Here is a 21,215-nt window from a genome sequence, read left to right as displayed (position 1 = left end):
AAATGTTCTTGGTTTTAGCTCCACACAGTGGCCATTTCAGATCAGGCTGCTTCGCAGAGTCTTTCGCACCATTATTTAAAATAATTTTTGTCAGTCTATTATTGTAGTATAATCTATTTCAGATACCCCTTTGGTTGCTATACATGTTGGTCAAATAGTATCTTCCTGCCTAAGTGGGCAGTTCTTGTGTCATTATAACTCAGAATAAGAATAAGCTTCAATGTGGACAAAACATTATGCCAGTAGTCAAATGTCTGACTACAGAGAGGTCAACTGTATGTTGGAATGAGAGGTTGGGAAAACTGATTAATGCTGGGGAATTTGGGGAGTACAATAAGGCTGTCCATGGTGCAGATGTGAATGACAGGAAGAGCAAGTGTTTAAATGATACAAATGTCTGGATTCATTTATCTGTGAAGCATTGCATAAAGATTTCTGTCTGCCACACTTGAACCCAACGTGATGTGAGATATCATACATTCTAGGGTGTTCTGGGTGGTTGCTGGGTAATTTGTAGGGTGTTCTGAGTGGTTGCTAAGTAGTTGGTTACTGAATCAAGAAAAAGTGGCCACCCCAAAGTGTCATTGAAATTTGGGTCTCTAACTATATCTCAGTACCCTCCTTCAATGTAAGTCTAATTGATCTTTTAACATGTTTTCTCATCTACATCAATCCATATTCCTGACCCTAACTGTGAACTTGCCTTAGCAAACATTTCTAATAATTAGCCCCTGAAATAAGCTTTATGACATGGCTTACACTTGTATTTCTGTCTTTCAGATCCGCACATCAAAGTAAGCGGTAAGAGGGACAATGTAAAGGAAGCCAAGGAGAAGATTATGTCTGTCCTGGACACAAAGGTGATCACATCAAGCCAAATTAAACGAGTCTTATTTGATATAGCATTGACAAATGTGCAACACAATAGCCTAATTTAAACTCAGCTACTCCTGCAGTTGGATGTGTTGAGTTTTAGCGCAGCTGTGACATTTGAAGTTATTGAGCTTGTGGAAATATGAGCCATAACAAATCTTGAGGGATTATTATAAAGCAATAAAGTTCCTTTACATTTTTAAACTAGTAGTGAGCTAAAGAGCATTCAGAAACACAGTTTGAAGTCCAAATGTAAAAAGAAAAAAATAATAATATGCATGACATATATATATATATATATATATATATATATATATATATATATATATATATATATATATATATATATATATAAGAAATATCACACGAGCAAGAGTGCGATATGGCCCTGCATCAGCACTGCTGCGATTTGGCCGCAGGCCGAGTGCCGTAGGTAATCACAGCAGTGCTGATTTAGTTCCATATAGCACAATTGCACGTATGATATTGCTTATATACAACAGTTCAATGAACAAGTTGTACTGTCATAAAAATGCATTTGTGCATGAAACTACTTTATGATGCGACGGATCAGAATCTGCCATTGCTGATTCAAACCAAATGTATCATGGCTTGTGCTGTTTCTAACAAGTTATTTGATAAACAAAGATGGATGGATAGATGTGTGTGTGTGTGTGTGTGTGAGAGAGAGAGAGAGATAGAGAGACGGAGCGTGTGTGGTCACCTGTTGCCACACCCAAGCAGAGATGCTGTCAGCATTCTCAGTGGATAAGTAGCCGTCCATGCGGGGGTATTTCTCCCTATTTCACTATAGAAACCGCAATGTTCTCCACCATTTTAAACAGTGTGTCCACTACAATGTGGAAAGTCCGATAAGAGTTTTTGTAATTAATCAGCCTGTTGTGTCTTTCAGCTGTGATGAGCCATAATGCTGAAGTTGTTCGTTTAAAGCCGTTTAAAGCTATTTCCTAGCTTTAGTAGTGTAGTAGTAATACATGCGATCATGGAGTGCTGTATGTAAACACTGGCTGATGTGGATTCACTTAACGTCACCTAACTGGCTCATATTACTGTACACATAAAAATGATCTTTTGCCACCACCTGCTGACTAACATATATAATGTAAAAAAAAAGACATGTAAAAAAAAGACAAATAGTAGCTCTTTTTCTTAACAATCTGCACTGCTCTTACACTTTAGTTTAGAATGGCACAACCACAAGCTGAGTGATACACACAGCGAAGCGTCTGAGTGCTGATGCTCACGGAACGTCTCTCCTCCAATCAGATTCAAGGACCGGAACTAACTGTGGTGTATATATACGCTTAAAGTGTAAGCGTAGTGCATATGTGTTAGGAGTTACTGTCTTTATTTTTGAAATTACATATGTTAGCCAGCAGGTGGTGGCAAAAGATAATTTGTGTGTGTAATATGAGCCAGTTGGTGACGTAAAGTCAATCCGTTAGTCATTGTTTACATAGAACAGCGCCCTGTGAGTTTCCACATTGGTTACATACTGTTTAAAATGGCAGAGGACATCGCTGTTCCTATAGTGAATGACATTTGCGCACCGGCTACCCCGAAATAGAGTGGAATACCCTGCTTGGACGTCTATATTCCACTGAGAAAACTGACCTTCAGAAAGCTGTCAAATAGCTCCCACAGAGAATATAATACAACCAGCCTAATTGTTTTACTCACAGACAAAAATATTGCAAGTAATAACTAAGTATATGTCTTTGACAAACATGTTAATGTACATGTACACAAAATAAACTGAAATCAAGTCAAATATCACATACCATTACTTAGAGGAGGTGATTATCTTTAAAACGAGCTCACACACAATATAATCAGATGCAAAGATTTTCTATAATCCACACAAAGCACAATGTGCAAACAGCACATAATGTGCAAATCTGGCTAAAAACACATTAGCTTTCCTGGATCAGATGGCTTCATCGGAAATGTATTACATTTTAAAGAATCATGGAACGCTAAACCAATCGTATTATGATTCTAATCGCTACAACCAGATTTGGAAGTCATCCAAATATGGGCAGAGAGGATTGTTCACTCTAATTACATATGGCCACCAGGAGTTGGCACCAAGTATATGACACAGACTCAATGATTGCCCAAATTACACAGAATGGAACGGAAGTAGATATTGTTACTCATGCCTGCATGCTTTGGAGAGATAGAGAGAGAGAGCATACCTTGTTGCATTAGTATGTGTAATTAGTTCTTCTGTACAATTATTATGTTATATTTGTTTGGAGAGGCTTTCCGACACTTGGAGCAATTTTTTGTCATGCAATAACTTCTTATTTATTGTTTTGTCTTATCAACACAGCATTTTACTCAGTTACAGGGGACTTGAATGGACACAAAACAAAATGCAGTTATTTGGAGCTACCTTATTTATACACTGAAATATATAATGTCAAATCAGAAAGAAAAAAATAAATAAATAATATATATATATATATATATATATATATATATATAATTTTGTTTTGTTTCTTAGGCTAGGAGTCTGAGAATGTATCATAATCTATATTATTTAATTTAGTTTTTTGTCGAGTTATAAACCTTTAATTTTGGGTATGCTACTGAAACAGGAAATATTTAAAAGCACCCTCTTTAAACGTTAAACGTTTAAACAACTTTACAGCTCAGATAATACGAGTTTTAACAGAAGAATGAATGTACGTGCTTTTATAAAATTATACGCTTCTCATCTGTCTCTTGCAATGCTAACGAAGCAGCTCAGAGGGGCTGTATCTGTTTTCCTGTATTCATCATGTGTGCTTGCTATATTACCACAATCAATGCAATCCAACTATTTGTCATCTCAGAGTAACCGTGTGACTCTAAAGATGGACGTATCACACACGGAGCATTCACACGTCATCGGCAAAGGTGGAAACAACATCAAGAAGGTGATGGAGGACACAGGCTGTCATATCCACTTCCCCGACTCCAACCGTAATAACCAGGCTGAGAAGAGCAACCAGGTGTGATTTTGACTTACCCATCTCTAACCATTTAGTCAATAGTAAGGGTAGATGACATATAAATTAATAAATTAGTTCACCCCAAAATGATAATTCTCTAATCTTTTACTCACCCACATGCCATCTCAAACTTTTTTTGTCCAAACAATGTAAGTCGATGTGGTCCATCACTTCCAAGCTCCAAAAAAGGTCATAAAAGCAGTGTGAAAGTAGTCCATTCGACTCAAGTGGTTTAATGTATGACTTCTGAAGTAATATAATTGCTTTGGGTGGGAAACAGATCACAATTAAAGTCCGTATTCACTATAAATCTTAACATCTGGTCCATTTGTAAAAATTTGGACCCCACTGAATTACTTTGTGTGGGCAAAAACACACCATACATTTGTCAAAACATGTTAATTTGTGTTCTACAGACGAAAGAAAGTCATACACATTTGAGACAGCATGAGGGTAAGTAAATGATGAGAGAATTATCATTTTTGGGTGAACTATCCCTTTAAAAGTCTTGAATATGTCATAGAAATCTGTGAATGTACGTTGTCTGCTCAGAATTTTTTCATTGTCTAACTATTATTCTTATGTAGAGTAAAACTTGCATGCAAATCATTTGTTCGATTTGTGAGTGCATCGTTCTTATGAGTCAGTTCTTTGCAATTAATTGGTCAAACCGGTTCAGAAATCTGTCTGAATAATCCATTAGAGAATGATTTGAAACAAAATGATTTTTCAAAAATCCTTGCACTAATCACAAATGACTGGAAAGGTCATGGAAACGTGGATATTGACTAATTAAAAATTATTCAAAAATAAGACTATATTTTTCATTAAAAATAAAATAATCAAAAAGAAGCCTGCTTCAAAGTGGTAACCTACAATTGTTATCTCTAGAATTTATTTCTACTTGATCTAACACATACAAATTATTTTTATTAGTGTAACCAAATATGTCTGGTTAATTTATTTATCTTATAAATTAATATTTATATATTTATATATGTATATATAACAATCAATTTAAATGTTAACAAACTATAAGAAGTATTTTTTTTTTTAAGGTTACAAAAAAAATCAAATAAATACTTTTTGCATCGTAGGACCCAAATTCTTATTACAATAATGTTAACATGGTGTTTCCCCCCATTATTCTCAATGGTGATTTTTAATAGATTCTTATTAAATACATTACTGCTTTACAGTATTTAATTTTGTTTAACTGTATTACAGTCACTTAATGTTTTTATTTAAATCAGCATAAATTAAAGATCTTAATGTAGGAAAATCACTGTTAACCTTACCTTAAACCCTAACTATACCTTAACAACAGTGGCAGCAAATGTGAATCTTGTAAGAATTTTGCAGAACATCTTGTGGTTATACAATAAATATTTTTTATTTTCTGTAGTTTAATCTCAGTACATGCTAGTTAAACACCTAATATAAAGTGGGACTGCACAATTTTCTTTTTACATTTTTTTTAGGTGAAAAATGTCTCTGGTATGTTCTTGACAGGTTTCATGAGATTCCCCCAGAATATTATAATTTACATCCCAGCTTTAGCAGGCCTGCCTCAGTTTCTTAACAGAGTGGACTGCTGAGCTATGTATATGGTATATGTTGTCTGCTGCCTCTGTAAGAGAGGCTCAGTGATAGAGAGAGAGAGATATTATTGGATGTGAGATATTTTTCCAGACTTGATGAAGTGGAGAATGTGGACATTGAGCAATGACATGGCACTCCCTTAGTGTGGGCTAATGTGTTTGGTGCAGAGAGGCTGGTACTCGCTGACAGGTGAATGAGAGCCAGTCAGGGTAGGATGAAGAAATCACACTCCTCCTAGTGGTGTTCTTATGATAACATTTGACAAGAAGTTATATTTCATTCTTAAAGTGTTAGTTCACCCAAAAATTTTAATCATTGACTCATTTCATTCCGAAGCCGTATTACTTTCTTTCTTCAGTAGAGCACAAAGGAGATGTTTTGAAGAATGTTCATACTGCTCCTTTCAATACAATGAAAGCATACAGTGACTAGGGGCTGTCAAAATTCCAAAAATTATAAAAAAGCAGCATAAAGGCAACATAAACATAATCCATACAACTTGTGCACTATTACAAGTCTTCTGAAGCCATAGGATAGCTGTTTGTGCTGAACAGACTAAAAAAGTGGCACTTTGCTGAAAGTCTTTCCCTCTGCTGTAGCTCTCAAATCTCATTCGTGTTCATGTTTTGTTCATCATGTGACCAATCACAATATGGCAAATTTGAATATGTGGAGTTGCGAATGAGGTTGAATACATTAAATACGTATATTTAAAAATGTTACATTATCTTTATTTGGTCAGTATGTCCCCCTTTTGTTTACAAGTTTGTGCAAAATCTGATGATCCATGTTAAGGGTGGTCACACTAAACTTCGTGCTCCATTTTCTTCCATTTGCATTCCAAATGCATCTGAATGTGGGAGACCGGGAACACAGCTTCATGAGAAGTAATGTCAGACTACACTGCATATTGAAAGTTGAAGTTTGGTGAACTCTGACCTGTGAATCTATATCACAAGAGGACTCTTGGGCAAAAGAAGACTCAATTAAAAAAAAATACATATTACAAGGCTGCATATTTTATTGTTGCAGGAACTTGAGTAGAATATTTTTTAACATTGAATATAATATATATTTTTTGTATTTTGCGATGTATTATTTACTACACCAGAAGGCCTCATGCATGACATCATATTCTGGTCCGTTGCATTGTACGAAAAAATGTGCATGCTCAAATCCAAGTGTGACTGCCCCTTGTTCCAGCATAATTTAAGAATGTTACAGGGAGCATCTTGTGTGCTTTCAATTGAAGCAAAGAAAATCGTACCATCTATACAAGGAAGTTCGCATAGGGAACGTGCTTACTTTATAATTAAAGCAGAAGCTTAAATGTCTTGAAAAACAGTTTTTTTTTTTTTTTTGCATTTTTCAAAATCCTAAAACTTTGTTTATTTCCAGGGTATAATGAAAGAAATCACAGATTCACGAGTGGTTTTAGACTTTTGGAAGTCACAGTATATGTGACCCTCTCCTTCCTTTTGCAGGTGTCCATAGCAGGTCAGCCAGGAGGGGTGGAGGCTGCCAGATCCAGAATTCGGGTAAATAAACTTTCAAAAAATTATTACAAATGTACAGTCAGAACTGCTGCCCTCTGTTGGTGTTTTATAATCACTGCTGCTATATCCTTCTAGACTTTTCATTGTCATGGCCATTTTCAGATTAATCGTTCACCCAGATGTGGAGTCTTTTAATGGAATAAATTACGAGGAATAAGAAGGTTCTCTCTTTTGACTGTCAAGTCATCTTCCATTATTTATTCACCATCATGTTGTTCCAAACCTGCATGCTGTTTTTTCTTCTTTGTGTCCTTTTTGGAGCTTGCCAGATGTGGTCACAATAACTGTCATTGTATGGAAAGAGCTGGTGAAAGATTCTTCAAAAAGTTACTTTTGTGGTCACACGAGTTTGGAACAACATGAACGGAAGTCAATTTTGTCTGACTTTTCATTTTTGGGTGAACTATTCCTTTAATGTGATGTGAAACACATGGTGCCAGTTGAAGCTGGCTGGGTGTCACCGCCTGTGCTCCTGCTCAATCCAGACTCACTCCTCGGGTTTCAGCAGTGCCAGGGTTCCTCACACATGTTTCCTCCTCAGAGAGAACCAAGAAAAACAAGCCAAAGCATTCAAGAACAGCATGCTTCCACAGTGTTTGCACAAAGACCAAGCTCCAATTAGCTCCAAGCCCCATCATAAGCCTTCACTATTTTTCATGCAGCAATTTGTACAAAATGAGCACCCTTGAAAAACCCAGGCCACCCCATTTTTATGTCCAAAACATATAAAGCCAAGTACTGTGGATGAACTATGCGTTTGATGGAAAGAAGTTAGTAGGGCAGCCTCTTTTTCTCTTTTCCTTGCTCGCGTGACCAGAACTTCTGGGAATTCTTCTCCTGACCACTTAATCATCTCCAGTTTTTCACTTCTCTTTGAAAGATCTTCACCCACAGTCATTTTTGTGCTTTCTTGTGTTGTTACGCCCTGTGAATAGGATGGGGCAAGCGTAATTCTCACACTTAATCTCAAGTCTTTCAGTTAACATTTTTCAGCCTCTTTTTAGGCCAACTGCGATTATTGCTGAAATTTTGTAATAGCACTTTTTTGTCTTTCAGAAGGTCTCCAGCTGTCAGAATGTGATAACCTCACTTCTCAGCAAAATCTAGTTTCATCCAAAAAATGAAATTGCCATTATTTACTCCCCCTCATTTTGTTCCAAACCTTTTTATTTTCTTTCTTCCATGGAACCCCAAAGGAGATTATATCCAACTGTTAGAATGTCATAACCTCACTAGAAAAATCATAATGTTACCTGCTCAAGAAAACAGTTGAAACCAGCCTGGTTTTAAGTGGTCTCCCACCCTGGTCAAGCTGGTTTTGTATGCTGGTTTTAAGGGGGTTTTGAGCACTTGTCTGCTAGGAAACCTGGTGGCTGACCAGCTAAACCAGCCAAAGACTAGCTTGGCCAGGCTGGAAGACCAGCTAGACCACCTGAAAACCAGCTTGGCCAGGCTGGGAGACCAGCTGGACCATCTGAAGGCCAGCTAGACTACCTGAAAACCAGATTGGCCATACTGGGAGACCATCTGAAGAACAACTTGCTCAGGCTGGAAGACCCGCTAGACCACATGAAAACCAAATTGACCTGGCTGAGAGACCAGCTAGACCACCTGAAAACCAGTTTGGCCAGACTGGAGAACCAGCTGGATCTTCTGAAGACCAGTTATTTCACCTGAAAACCAACTTGGCTGGGCTGGAAAATCAGTTTGGCCAGGCTGGGAGACTGTTTAGGCCACCTGAAAATCAGCTTGGCCTTACTGAAAGAGAAGCTAGACCACATGAAACCCAGTGGCTGGGCTGGGAGACCAGTTAGACCAGCTAAAACCAGTCGAGACCTTATGTTGGTTTAAGGTTTTTGTTTTTCAGGGTGATGTTGTATAAGCAAATAATATGTATCTGTGCATGAGTTGGAATCACTGCGTGTTGGCCGAGTCCTCAGCACTTGATGCTTGAGTAAGATTAGCCTGTTTAAAGATTAGAATTGCATTCTCAGTGGAGCCGATTTCATTCCTGTGGAATGAGCCACAAAGCATCTTCCAGGCTCTTTGGTTGTGTTGTCAATAATAACACAAAGCAAAGCAAATACAGAAGTTATTGATTCTACAAAAGGTCACAAGAAAGCTCAGACGTCTAGTCGCCATGTTTGTAAAAGATCAGACAATACAGCGTTCTCCTACAGACCCTTTATTAACAATAATCTAAAAAAAGCACAGGAGGTTTTTGTTTTGAAAGCTCTGCATATAGCCTATTCATAAGCCTTAGGTTAAAAATAACCATGTTTGTGGTTTTAATACCTTAGAAGATGAGTGGTACCATTTGCAAAGATACATTTTTAGAATTCCAAAGCATGAAGGATGTGCTGCTCCTAGCTCACGTTAAACCTAATAAAAGTATCCTCGTCTAAAGCGAGAGAGCGACTGTCCTGACCACATCTAAAGGGTCAGAGAATATCTTTCATTTTGGACCCCGGTACAGAACATTAGTGTGAGCAGAACCCCAACAACATATGGGACTGATCAGAGCTAAATTTTAAGACTTAGCCATTCATACTGTTTACTAATTCAGTTTGGCAAGGCACTCTTTGCTGGGCCCTTGATGACCCTAAATCAGAGTGGGATGATTTTTGCCTGTGTCCTTTTATCATGGAAGAATTATCTCACTTTCTCCTTTTATCATACCTGTCTGTGAGCTCATATTGCTCATGATAAATTACTGTTTGAATGATCTCTATGGCTTGAATGTTCTCACCCAGGTGCCATTGGCTAAACGCCATGGTTTTAATAGCGGTTTTGGCAATGTTGAATGGCATTCCTTGTTGTTTGCTTGTAAATGCGTTTTGTTTGTAGAAGTGCCATTTTGGACCAATCTAGTTCTGCTGATTTATTACCCATAATTTGTACCTGTTGTCAATGTAAAATAAACTACAAAATTGATATCACATTTATGCATTTGGCAGATCCTTTTATCCAAATCAATGTAAAGTGCATTTGAGGTATACATTTTATCGGATTGACTTTTCACCGGGAATCAAACTCATTAACTCATGAATTCAAACTCTAATATAATAATTAAATGGGGCAAGATGGGGCACTTGAAACCTTTATTCAACCCAACTGCAAACCCACAGCCAGTGTGTGAGCGCAGCGAAGTGCTGTTGCTCATTTCACACGTGATGAAGGTGCGAATAATGGACCATTTAATTTTAAGAAAAATACATTATGCAAAAAACCTTGGCTAATATTTTAAGTGGACCCTTAGGAAAAAAGAAAATCATTTGAAAAACATGTGATATGTAAGGGATAATATGGCTAAGTGTGCGTTAAATGAATTTAATGATTGCCATGGAGGCGAAGAACCACCCGAGGCGGTTGCCTCTGTGAAGTGCATTCAAATGATTTAACCTAGCCTTGGATTATCCCGCTTATACCATGGTCACTTGCAAGCATTGATTAGTTAAAGCTGTCATTGAATTGTCAGATCAAGTGTTCTGCCCATTATAAAAGCTACACGATGGCTGATTCGATAATCGCATAAATAAGTAGGTGTACATGTGTATCAAATAAAGTGGTCTCTGAGTGTAGAAGGTTGATTAAAACTGACTGGAACTACCTGTGAACTAAACCGTTTTAATCCACCCATTCCAGCCAATCAGAATGTATTCGAATAGACCATGGTATAAGATTCCTTTAAATGATGGGTCTGCGTTCATCTTTCAGGAGTTACTCCCACTTGTGTTGATGTTTGAGCTGCCGGTCATAGTACAGTTAAACCCTGACCCCAGCTCTCCTGCCATCCAGCACATATCCCAGACATACAACCTCTCTGTGGCCTTCAAACAGAGGTCCAGGCTCTACGGAGCAACCGGTGTTGTGCGGGGCTCACAGAATAATGCCGCAGCTGTAAAGGTGAGACGTTTCACGAGACACACATACACTCACACACAAATGGGTTCAATGTATCAAATAGTTTTGGAAGAATATGATGAGAATGAGTTCATGTTGAAATGTTTGACTTTTGATTGCAGACTTTGGGATCTTGGCAAATCTGAGCAAAGTTCTAGACATTGTTGAGTTCTCTTCAAAAACTCCAGAGGAGAGAACAGAGAGAAGCAGAACACAATCACATTCAGGCTCATTTGTATCTAGGAGAAACAATTGATATATTAAAGAAATCTCTTTTGTTATTTCAATGTCCTATGGGGTAATATGGTGGCAAACACATTTTCAAACTGAATAAAGAGGTGAGGAAAAAGCAACTCTTTACCTTAGAAACAGTAGATCCTCAGCATACACCTCCACACCTTTGATCTCTATGTGCCTGATGTTTGCCACTGGTGGTGAGCTCTTCATACTGTGTGAATAGTTGCAGGCATTGTGGTTTAGACGGTGGTTCTTGTGTGGGAGAAAAGCCCAGAGCCTGTTCACCTTTTCAAGGAGAATTCTCTTCCAGCCCTAGTCTTGAGGAAGGGTTTGTGGATTGGAGCTGTCCTATGGGCTGCTGGCTATGCCTGGTATGTGCTGAGAGTCAGAGTGGGGAGTCCCATGCCAAACCCACCTACAGATGCAGCCAGAATGGAGCCCAAAAAGAGCTCCTCTCTTTGTCCACTTTTGCCCTCTTTTAATGGTGTGCTGAAAGCAATGTTTCAATCTAGGCCATTCTCAGGATCATATGGGCCAGAAAAAAAAACAAGATTATAAAGATGCTGTTGTTAACCAAAGCACGCTCCATTAGCTCCAAAAAGCACCTGTCATGTTGGCAGATCGTAACCAGGGTGGTTAAGACCAGTGGTTTTGAACTAGTGGGTCATGACTCAAAAATGGGTCACTCACAGGTTTGCTCTGATTGGGTCGCAAACAGCAGGTAAAAGCAATGGTAAGTGTAACTACCTATATAACTGTGCATAGTCAGGCAAACTATATAGGTTCATTGAATATTAAATCAGAGGACAAATTGTGTCCTGTATCTTTTGTGTTGACTTCACTATATGTGTGTCCAATCAAACTCTACATTATTTCGGTGCTAATTCATTTGTCACTTGATAGAAACTAGCCAAATTAAATGTTTACTGAGGTGAATTATTCCAATATTTGATTTTAAGGACATTTTTGTTTACGTTGGTCTAATACACAATTTTAGCACTGTGATGGGTCACAACATTATTTCTAATGTAAAATCTGTATCCTGAAGCAAAACCAATTGAAAACCACTGGTTTAGACTGACATGACTTTGAAGAAGGGGTCAGCAAGGTGTTTGTGGTCTCATTGCAGAGGGGCACGGCCGTATTACTGGAGCACCTCACGGGTAACCTGGCCAGCGCCATCACGGTCAGCACGCAGCTGGATATTGCACCACAGCACCACCTCTTCATGATGGGCCGCAATGGCAGCAACATCAAGCACATCATGCAGCGCACAGGCGCTCAGGTCCACTTCCCGGACCCCAACTGTCTGCAGAAGAAGTCCACCATCTACGTGCAGGGAAATATTGACTCTGTGTGCCTTGCCCGCCAGTACCTGATGGTAAGCGATTGGTTTGTCCTGTATTAATATGTTTCTGTTTTTTGTCAGGTTGGGTACAAAGAAGCAGTTCTTATTCAGAACTGATTCCATTTCTAAAAACAATATCAGAAATCCAGATATTTTCATGACTTTCGGTTCCATCAATTTTTCCACCAATGTGAATGGAACACTGTACTAAAATATTCTGCAGTGCTATTAAGCGGCAGCGCTGCCTCACTACTGAGTCTACAGTGCAAAGCACACAGTGCAGCCAGTGTAATGTGATTCCCTAACGGATGACTCTTCTAAATCTACAGTGCGAAACATACAGCACGCGCGGTGAAGTGCGGTTTCTGAACGAACTACTCTTATGAGCCAGCTCTTTTGAATCTATAGCATGAAACACAGCACAACCATGTAGTCTGATTCTCGAACAAATGAATCTTTTGAGTCTACAGTGCAAAACATACAGCGCAACCAGTGTAGTGTGGTTCCCGAACTAATGTCTAAATTGCACTAGAGTAGTGGGTGGTTGGCAGTGTGTTCTATGCATTTGCTTTGGGGTTATCAGTGTATTTTTAACATGTTGCCTCTAAAACCATCTCAAAAGCCGCACAATTTTAGGTATCATTCATATTGTGAGTTACGAGGTGAAGTTTATTATATTAAGGGTTTAGGGATTTGAGTTCAACCAAAACACCCAACCACATACAGTATTAATGCCCTAGTTGCCACTCAGAACAACTTAATAATTCCTGGGAAAGTTGCCAGGTCATCTCTAGCTACCACAGAAAAGAGTGACTGAGAGCTAGTTAGTCTTATTGTGTGGTGATCCTCTTCAAATTAACGGTTCCAAACCAACACAGAGGAAGATACATTTGAGAAAGCCAGGGGGACCAGAAGTAGTATAAAAACAAAATCCATTTTAAGGAACACACATGTGGAGAGCATTCCCTTGCTGAAAGAAAGCAAAATAATTAGCACTCCGCAGCTCTGTGGTCTTCGCTAAGAGACAGCGATTGCTCTGCATGTTGTCACAAGACAACACAGTCCTGATTTAAACACACACTGTGGGGAGGCTTAGAATAGCAGCTTAGAATAATTTATTCACATAAGCTTTCTGGCTAAACTTAGATCCATTAAGGACATTTTTAGCATTCACAAATAAGACTGTCATGGCAGGATTCTACCGCACGATCTACCCTCAAGAACTTTTGCATATTTAGCAGTTTCCTTGCTGTCTGCTGAGTTAGCTGTGCCGAGAGAGGAAAAAGGGGGTCAATGCCCAGTAAATGAAAGCCTTTCGCCTGGAGGACCTGCTGCTGTTTTCTTTTCAACATGAGGAGGTGATGGATCACTGGTGAATAACTAGAGATTTGCTGCTTTAGGACCAAATCCAGCAAAGTCCGTGAAACACTTAAAGCTTGACTGAACAAATGATTTAAAACTATGTACAAAAACTTGGTTTAATACTTCCATGCTTGTGATTTCTGCAGGGATGTCTGCCGCTGGTTCTGATGTTTGATATCAAAGATGACATTGAGGTGGAGCCGCAGTGCATCTCTTCTCTGATGGAACAGCTTGATGTGTTCATTAGCGTCAAACCAAAACCCAAACAACCTAGCAAGGTTTGCGCACACATTGTCACAAACTAGAAAGTTAAATTACCCCTTTTTCTTACATTTAGGGGGAATACAGGTAAATTGGGACACTTAAGATAAATGTGTATATTTGTCATTAACAAAAAATCATCATCAAGTTCCAGTGTTAGTGAGTAGTAACTAAAAGTAGCGATGCAAATAAGTAACTACATTTTAAGCTCAGCTATTTTCACAATAGTTTAGCTTTTCCATTAACAAGCTCCATTGTTCAACAGAACTGATAATATCATCTGATTGGTATATATCTAAAAAATAAGTTCAGCCATGTAACTATGAGGTGCAAGCTAATATTTTTCTTTGAACTTGTTATCTGTTATCCAATTGGCTCGCTCACTTGTGACTGTAACGCACACAAGACGAGATAGTCACAATGCGGGATAAAACTGCTTTATTTGCAGACAGGCAAATGTACAAAGGGGCAAATCCAGATAAGCGTAGTCAGAGGGAAGCGTAAAGTCGAAGCCGGGAGATCAGAATAACAAATACAACACGAGAGAAGGTAAACTGGGGAAAACTAGTGAAACACCAGAGTTGGCAAAGCGAAGGGGTAAACTAAACAATAACCAACAACTGTGGGGAGAAAGGGCAGGGTATAAATAGAGGAATAGAACAGTGCAGGTGAAACTAATATTCCGGTGATTGGGAGCGAGTGTGAGAGCCATAGGGGGTGGAGTGAACTTGGGGATTAGAGTTCGTTACAGTACTTCCCGCTCTGCTGCGGACGGCTCCGGACGGCGGCGCTTGGTTGCGAGGAGCGCGACCTCTGGGGAATGGCGCGGGACGATCGGGATGCTGGCGATGGTAATCAAGCTTGAGAGCTTGGTCCAAGACATCCCTCGACTGTACCCACGACTGTTCCTCAGGTCCGTAGCCCTCCCAGTCTACCAGATACTGCAACTGACCACCACGACGTCTGGAGTCCAACAAGGCCCGGACCGCATATGCGGGCTGACCTCCAACGTCGAGTGGTGGAGGGGGTGTCTGGGATGCAGTGGGAGGGAACATGGGGCTGTAAAACACTGGCTTAAGTAGGGAGACATGAAACACAGGACAGATTTTGTAGCGGGGTGGCAAAAGTAATTTATAAGTGACAGGGTTAATTCTCTTTAAAATCTTAAAGGGACCTACGTACTTTGGGCTCAGCTTTTTCGACGGGAGACGAAGACGGATGTCTCGGGTCGATAACCACACTCGCTGGCCTGGATGGAATAGAGGCGTGGGTCTGCGTCGGCAGTCAGCCTTGGATTTCTGGGTTTGGCTAGAGTGCTGGAGACAGTCATGGGTGGCTCTCCAGACCTGGGTACACTTCTGGGCCCAGGTATCCACCGCAGGAACATCACTGGGATTTGCCTCCCAAGGAAAAAGGGGAGGCTGATACCCCAGGACGCATTGGAATGGGGTGAGACGGGTCGAAGAGCTGACCAGGCTATTTTGGGCGTATTTGGCCCAAGGAAGGTAGGTGTGCCAGTTACCCTGGTTCTGAGCACAGTAGGCTCTCAGATATTTACCTATCTCCTGGTTGAGGCGTTCAGTCTGACCATTAGTTTGGGGGTGGTATCCCAAGGAGAAGTTTAGCTGGATGCTTAGTCTGTCACTTAAGGGATATGTCTCGATTCTTAAGGCTCGCCAGAATCGAGACGTGAATTGGGTCCCTCTATCCGAAGTAATCTCCTCGGGGATGCCAAAGTTGCGGAAGACGTGACTGATCATGAGGTCGGCCAGCTGGGTTGCATTGGGTAGTCTGGGTAGGGAAATCAAGCGGCACATCTTGGAAAACCTGTCTATCACCATTAGGATCTCCGTCTGACCGTCTGAAGGAGGTAAGTCGGTAATGAAGTCCATGGCGATGTGGGACCACGGCCGATCGGGTATGGGCAACGGTTGGAGGAGTCCAGCGGGAAGGTGACGAGGAGTTATGGACTGAGCACAGACTGGACAGGAAAGGACATAGTCGTGGACGTCATCCTTGAGTGAGGGCCACCAAAATTTCTTAGTGAGCAGCTCGGTGGAACGGGTGATACCCGGATGACTGGAACAAAGGGAAGTATGGACCCACTGCATGAGCTGAGGGCGAATAATGGTGGGTACATACATCTTGTTGGGGGGGGTTTGAGGAGGCGCGGGCTCGTTACCTTGAGCCCGTAGGATGGCCTCCGTCAATTCCCACCTAACGGGGGCTACGATGCACGATGTGGGGAGAATAGTCTCTGGCTCCGGAGGTTTAGAGCCGTGGTTGAAGAGTTGAGAGAGCGCGTCAGCCTTGGTGTTTTTGGAGCCTGGGTGAAAGGTTACCGAAAAGTTAAAACGAGTGAAGAACATGGCCCATCTGGCTTGTCTGGGGTTCAGCCTCTTGGCTGAATGAATGTACTCCAGGTTCTTGTGGTCGGTGAAGACAATGAAAGGGAACATAGAACCCTCTAACCAATGACGCCATTCCTCTAGGGCTAGTTTAATGGCTAGCAACTCTCTATTCCCGACGTCATAGTTTTGTTCGGGGGGAGACAGTTTATGGGAGTAGAAGGCACAAGGGTACAGCTTCGCGGGAGTCCCGTGTGGCTGCGAGAGTACCGCTCCCACCCCCACCTCAGAGGCGTCCACCTCCATCCCGAAAGGGAGAGTAGGATCGGGTTGCTGGAGAACAGAGGAAGTGGTAAAAGCATTCTTTAGAGCTTGGAAGGCCTGTTGAGCAGATATGCTCCATGTGAGGGACTTCGGGTTGCCTCGTGTCAGAGCAGTGAGGGGTGTGGTGATCTTCCCGAAGTTTCGGATGAAGCGCCTGTAGTAGTTGGCGAAACCCAGAAACCGTTGGAGCTCCTTCAGCGTCCTAGGTTCGGGCCAGGACAGGACTGCAGCAACCTTGTTGGTTTCCATCCTCATGGTACCTGCGGACAAGACATAGCTCAGAAAGGAGACGGAGGAATGATGAAAGGCACACTTCTCTGCCTTAACAAACAAGTCGTGCTAACAAAGTCTCTGTAACACCCTCGAGATGTGGTTAGTGTGTTCCGAAAGTGTAGAGGAGTGAATTAAAAGATCATCTATGTAGATGACGAGGAATTGGTCCAGCATGTCTCGGAAGATCTCATTCATGAAAGACTGAAACACCGAAGGAGAGTTAGCGAGGCCGTACGGCATAACCAAGTACTCATAGTGCCTCCTGGTGGTGATGAACGCTGTCTTCCACTCGTCCCCCTTACGAATGCACACGAGGTTGTATGCGCTCCTGAGGTCAAGCTTAGTAAATATTTTGGCTTTGCTGACTTGCTCAAGGGCTGGCTGGATGAGAGGCAAGGGATAGGCAAACTTTACCGTTACCTTATTTAGGGCACGGTAATCGATGCAGGGACGAAGCCCGCCATCCTTCTTGTCTACGAAGAAGAAGCCCGACGCTGCTGGGGAGGTGGACGGTCGTATTATGCCGAGACTGAGCGCCTCGTCGATGTAGTCCTCCATGGCCTTGGTTTCAGGCAGCGTTAAGGGGTATACTCTGCTCTTAGGGAGCGGGGACCCCGGAAGAAGATCGATGGTGCAATCCACACTACGATGTGGGGGGAGATTAACCTGGGTCTTTTCGAATACGTCAGCATAAGAAAAATACTCAGGGGGAATGGAGACCAGAGATCTCATTTCGGGGCTCTCTACGGAGGTTGAGCAAACAGGTAGGTGAATACAGTGAGACAGACAATGGTTATTCCAGCGCAACAGCTCCCCCGTGCGCCAGGAAATATGGGGGTCATGGAGAGATAGCCAGGGGTGACCCAAAACTACTGGGTCTCTAGGTGATCGAAAAATAAAAAATTGAATGATCTCCCTGTGGAACAAACCTACTTGAAGGGACAATGGCATTGTTCTGTGGGAACGATCTGATCCGAGAGGTGCACCATCTAAAGAATTAACCTTGAGAGGTGGTACAACTGGACTAAGCGGGATACCAAGTGTTTGGGCCAAGCCATCGTCCAAAAAATTCCCCGCTGCCCCGGAATCAACTAGGGCTGAGGCAGAAAAGGAGACATCATTAAGGATCAAAACCACAGGGAGGCAGACTTGTTTCTGGGAAATGTTAAGAATGACAGATGTTCTGACCTGGCTTCTGGAGAGAGAAGGCTGAGGGCAGACCGGGCATGAGGCAATGCGATGACCCGGCTTGCCACAGTACAGACAGAGGCTCTGTGTCAAACGTCTAGTACGCTCTGCAGGGGTTAATGGAGCGCGGCCAAGCTGCATGGGTTCAGGATTGGAAGAGCTTTCGAGAGGGGGGGGGGTGAGATGAGTTGGAACCTATAGTATGCTCTTGGATGGCCGAGGAACTTCTAAAAGCGCGATCGCGTAGGAGATTATCTACTGTAATGGAGAGTTGAATATAATCCTCCAGCGACAATGATTCTCCTCGACAGACTAGCTCCATCTGCAGTTGACTACTCAAACCCAGGCGGTAGACAGTCAGAAGAGCGGTGTCATCCACCCGCTATCAGCGGCAAGGGTGCGGAAATCAAGGGCATAATCGGCTGCAGTGCGTGACGCCTGTTTAAGAAACACGAGGTGGCTGCCCACATCTCTACCAGCTGCAGGGTGATCAAATATAACGGCAATCTGGTGACAGAATTGATCATATGAAGCTATCCACAACGCGGTGGCCCATTGCCGCGCTTTGCCAGTGAGAAGTGAAATTAAAAAGTGAACTCTCTCGCTGTCAGAGCGTAAAAGGGGGTGATACTTCATGTAGACACTGCACTGCATTAAAAAACCCTGGCAAGTGTCAGAAGAGCCATCAAACCTCTCGGGAGGTTGAAAACTCACAGCGCTCGGAAATACGTTGGGAGCATCAGAGGGTTCCGGGACATGCACAGGTGGAACAGGATTCAACTGATTAGAAAGAGCACGTACCGTTTGTAGTATCTCTTGGATCTGCTGCCCCTGGGTTGCAAGCGCTTGATCGTGTCTCCCAACAGTAGATCCTTGGGCAGAAATCGCCGCACAAATCCGCTCTAGTGAGCCGTGAAGGTTTTCCGCGGAATCCATTGTGACTAATATCTGTTTGGGTTGGTTATTTTGTAACGCACACAAGACGAGATAGTCACAATGCGGGATAAAACTGCTTTATTTGCAGACAGGCAAAAGTACAAAGGGGCAAATCCAGATAAGCGTAGTCAGAGGGAAGCGTAAAGTCGAAGCCGGGAGATCAGAATAACAAATACAACACGAGAGAATGTAAACTGGGGAAAACTAGCGAAACACCAGAGTTGGCAAAGCGAAGGGGTAAACTAAACAATAACCAACAACTGTGGGGAGAAAGAGCAGGGTATAAATAGAGGAATAGAACAGTGCAGGTGAAACTAATATTCCGGTGATTGGGAGCCAGTGTGAGAGCCAGAGGGGGCAGAGTGAACTTGGGGATTAGAGTTCGTTACAGTGACATTTTAAACATAGCTGCATTATGTAAGCTGATTGCTCCTTTACCATGTAATCGAGGAGCCAATCAAATTGTATTGTCTAACATTTAAGTAGCACAATTTTGCAGATAAGCCAGTTTTACTGCAATGCGCTGCAAATATTTTTTTCTAAGACCCACCTCCACCCCAGCTCCACTGTCTAGATCTGCTATATGGGCATTCTAGTCTCTGTACATGCTCTACAGTAGCAGCAGTGTAGCAAATCTAGTCCACCAAGACAAAAATTCTACAATTATGTCATACCCACATTAACATGCTAAATCTTTTCGAGAGTTGACATGACTAAAATGTATAACCCTTTGCTATATTGAAAACACAACAAATTAGTAAACATTTGTTTGTCAACACCACTCGCTGCTGCATCCACAAATGCAAGTTAAGACTTTACTATGCAAAGCAGAAGCCCTACATCAACACTGTCCAGAAGCGCTGCCGACTTCTCTGGGGTCGGTCTAATTTTAGATGGAAAGTAGAACAGTGGAACTGTGTTTTTTGGTCCGATGAGTTGACATGAAAACACAGCCATCGTGTTCTCTGGCCCAAAGAGGAAAAGGACCGTCCAAGCTGTTATCAGCATCAGGTCCAAAATCCAGTGTCTGTATGGGCCAGGGGTGTGTCAGTGACCATGGCATGGGTAACTCGCACATCTGTGAAGGAACCATTAATGCAAACAGATATGTGCAAATATTGGAGCTGGGTATTTTCCAGGGACATTCTGGAATTTACAGCAGGACAACTTTAAACCACATACTGGATGAATAAGCAGAGAATGCGGGTGCTAGATTGGCCTGCCTGCAGTCCTGACCATCTCCAACTGAGAATGGTGGAGCAATATGGCAATGAAGACCCCGTATAATTGTGCAGCTGAAGACCTTCATAATGGATGAAAATTCCACTTTTTAAACTTAACAAACTTGTGTCTTCAGTTCCTAAATGCTTAATAAGTGTTATTAGAAGAAATGGTGATGTTTTACAGTGGTAAACACTCGACTGTCCCAACTTTTTGGAGTGTGTTGCAATCATCTGATTTGAAATTACTGCACCTTTAAAAAAAAAAAACTATGAAATTCACATGGTAAAACATTATATAATATTTAATTGTTGTGCTGTCAATATAGCAAAGGGTGAATATAATTTACAAATCACTCCTTTTTGTTTTTATTAGCATTTGTCACACTGTCCCAACATTTTGGAATTGGGGTTGTAGTGAATTAGTTTTTGTTAGTAGCCTGCTATTTAGTAGCTTTACTGTAGTATAACTAATTTAAGTTATGAGTAGCTTGTAGCTTGGTAAGCTAAAGTTTCAAAGTAGTTTCCCCAAAACTGTTAAGTACACCCTTAACAAGTATGGGATGAAATTGATTTAGTCATTTGGATAATATTTTAAAACAATACCAATGGCAAATGATCAAAAATGGTCCCACTTCACCTCTATTATGAGACATAACAAAATCTGGTATTGTTTAAGAGTAAAGTAGTTTTTTAGGATTTTGACAAATTAAAACGTAAACTTAATATGAAATATTTAGGTTTTTGCACTATTTCTATTTCAC

The 21,215-nt window shown here is 41.4% G+C and overlaps 1 protein-coding gene across 1 annotated transcript in view; it reads left to right on the top strand.

Annotated features, from left to right (window-relative positions):
• Positions 1 to 21,215, top strand: part of LOC127626598 (protein bicaudal C homolog 1-like) — a 163,795-nt gene that overhangs the window by 111,760 nt on the left and 30,820 nt on the right. The window contains 6 exon segments of the mRNA XM_052102500.1: positions 781 to 860; positions 3,735 to 3,893; positions 6,980 to 7,033; positions 10,769 to 10,957; positions 12,321 to 12,572; positions 14,048 to 14,179. Of these exon segments, the coding sequence (XP_051958460.1) occupies positions 781 to 860; positions 3,735 to 3,893; positions 6,980 to 7,033; positions 10,769 to 10,957; positions 12,321 to 12,572; positions 14,048 to 14,179 (866 nt within the window).

Source organism: Xyrauchen texanus, chromosome 33 (genome assembly GCF_025860055.1).
Source record: "Xyrauchen texanus isolate HMW12.3.18 chromosome 33, RBS_HiC_50CHRs, whole genome shotgun sequence".
Lineage (NCBI taxonomy): Eukaryota > Metazoa > Chordata > Actinopteri > Cypriniformes > Catostomidae > Xyrauchen > Xyrauchen texanus.
This window is presented reverse-complemented; position numbering and strand designations above follow the sequence as displayed.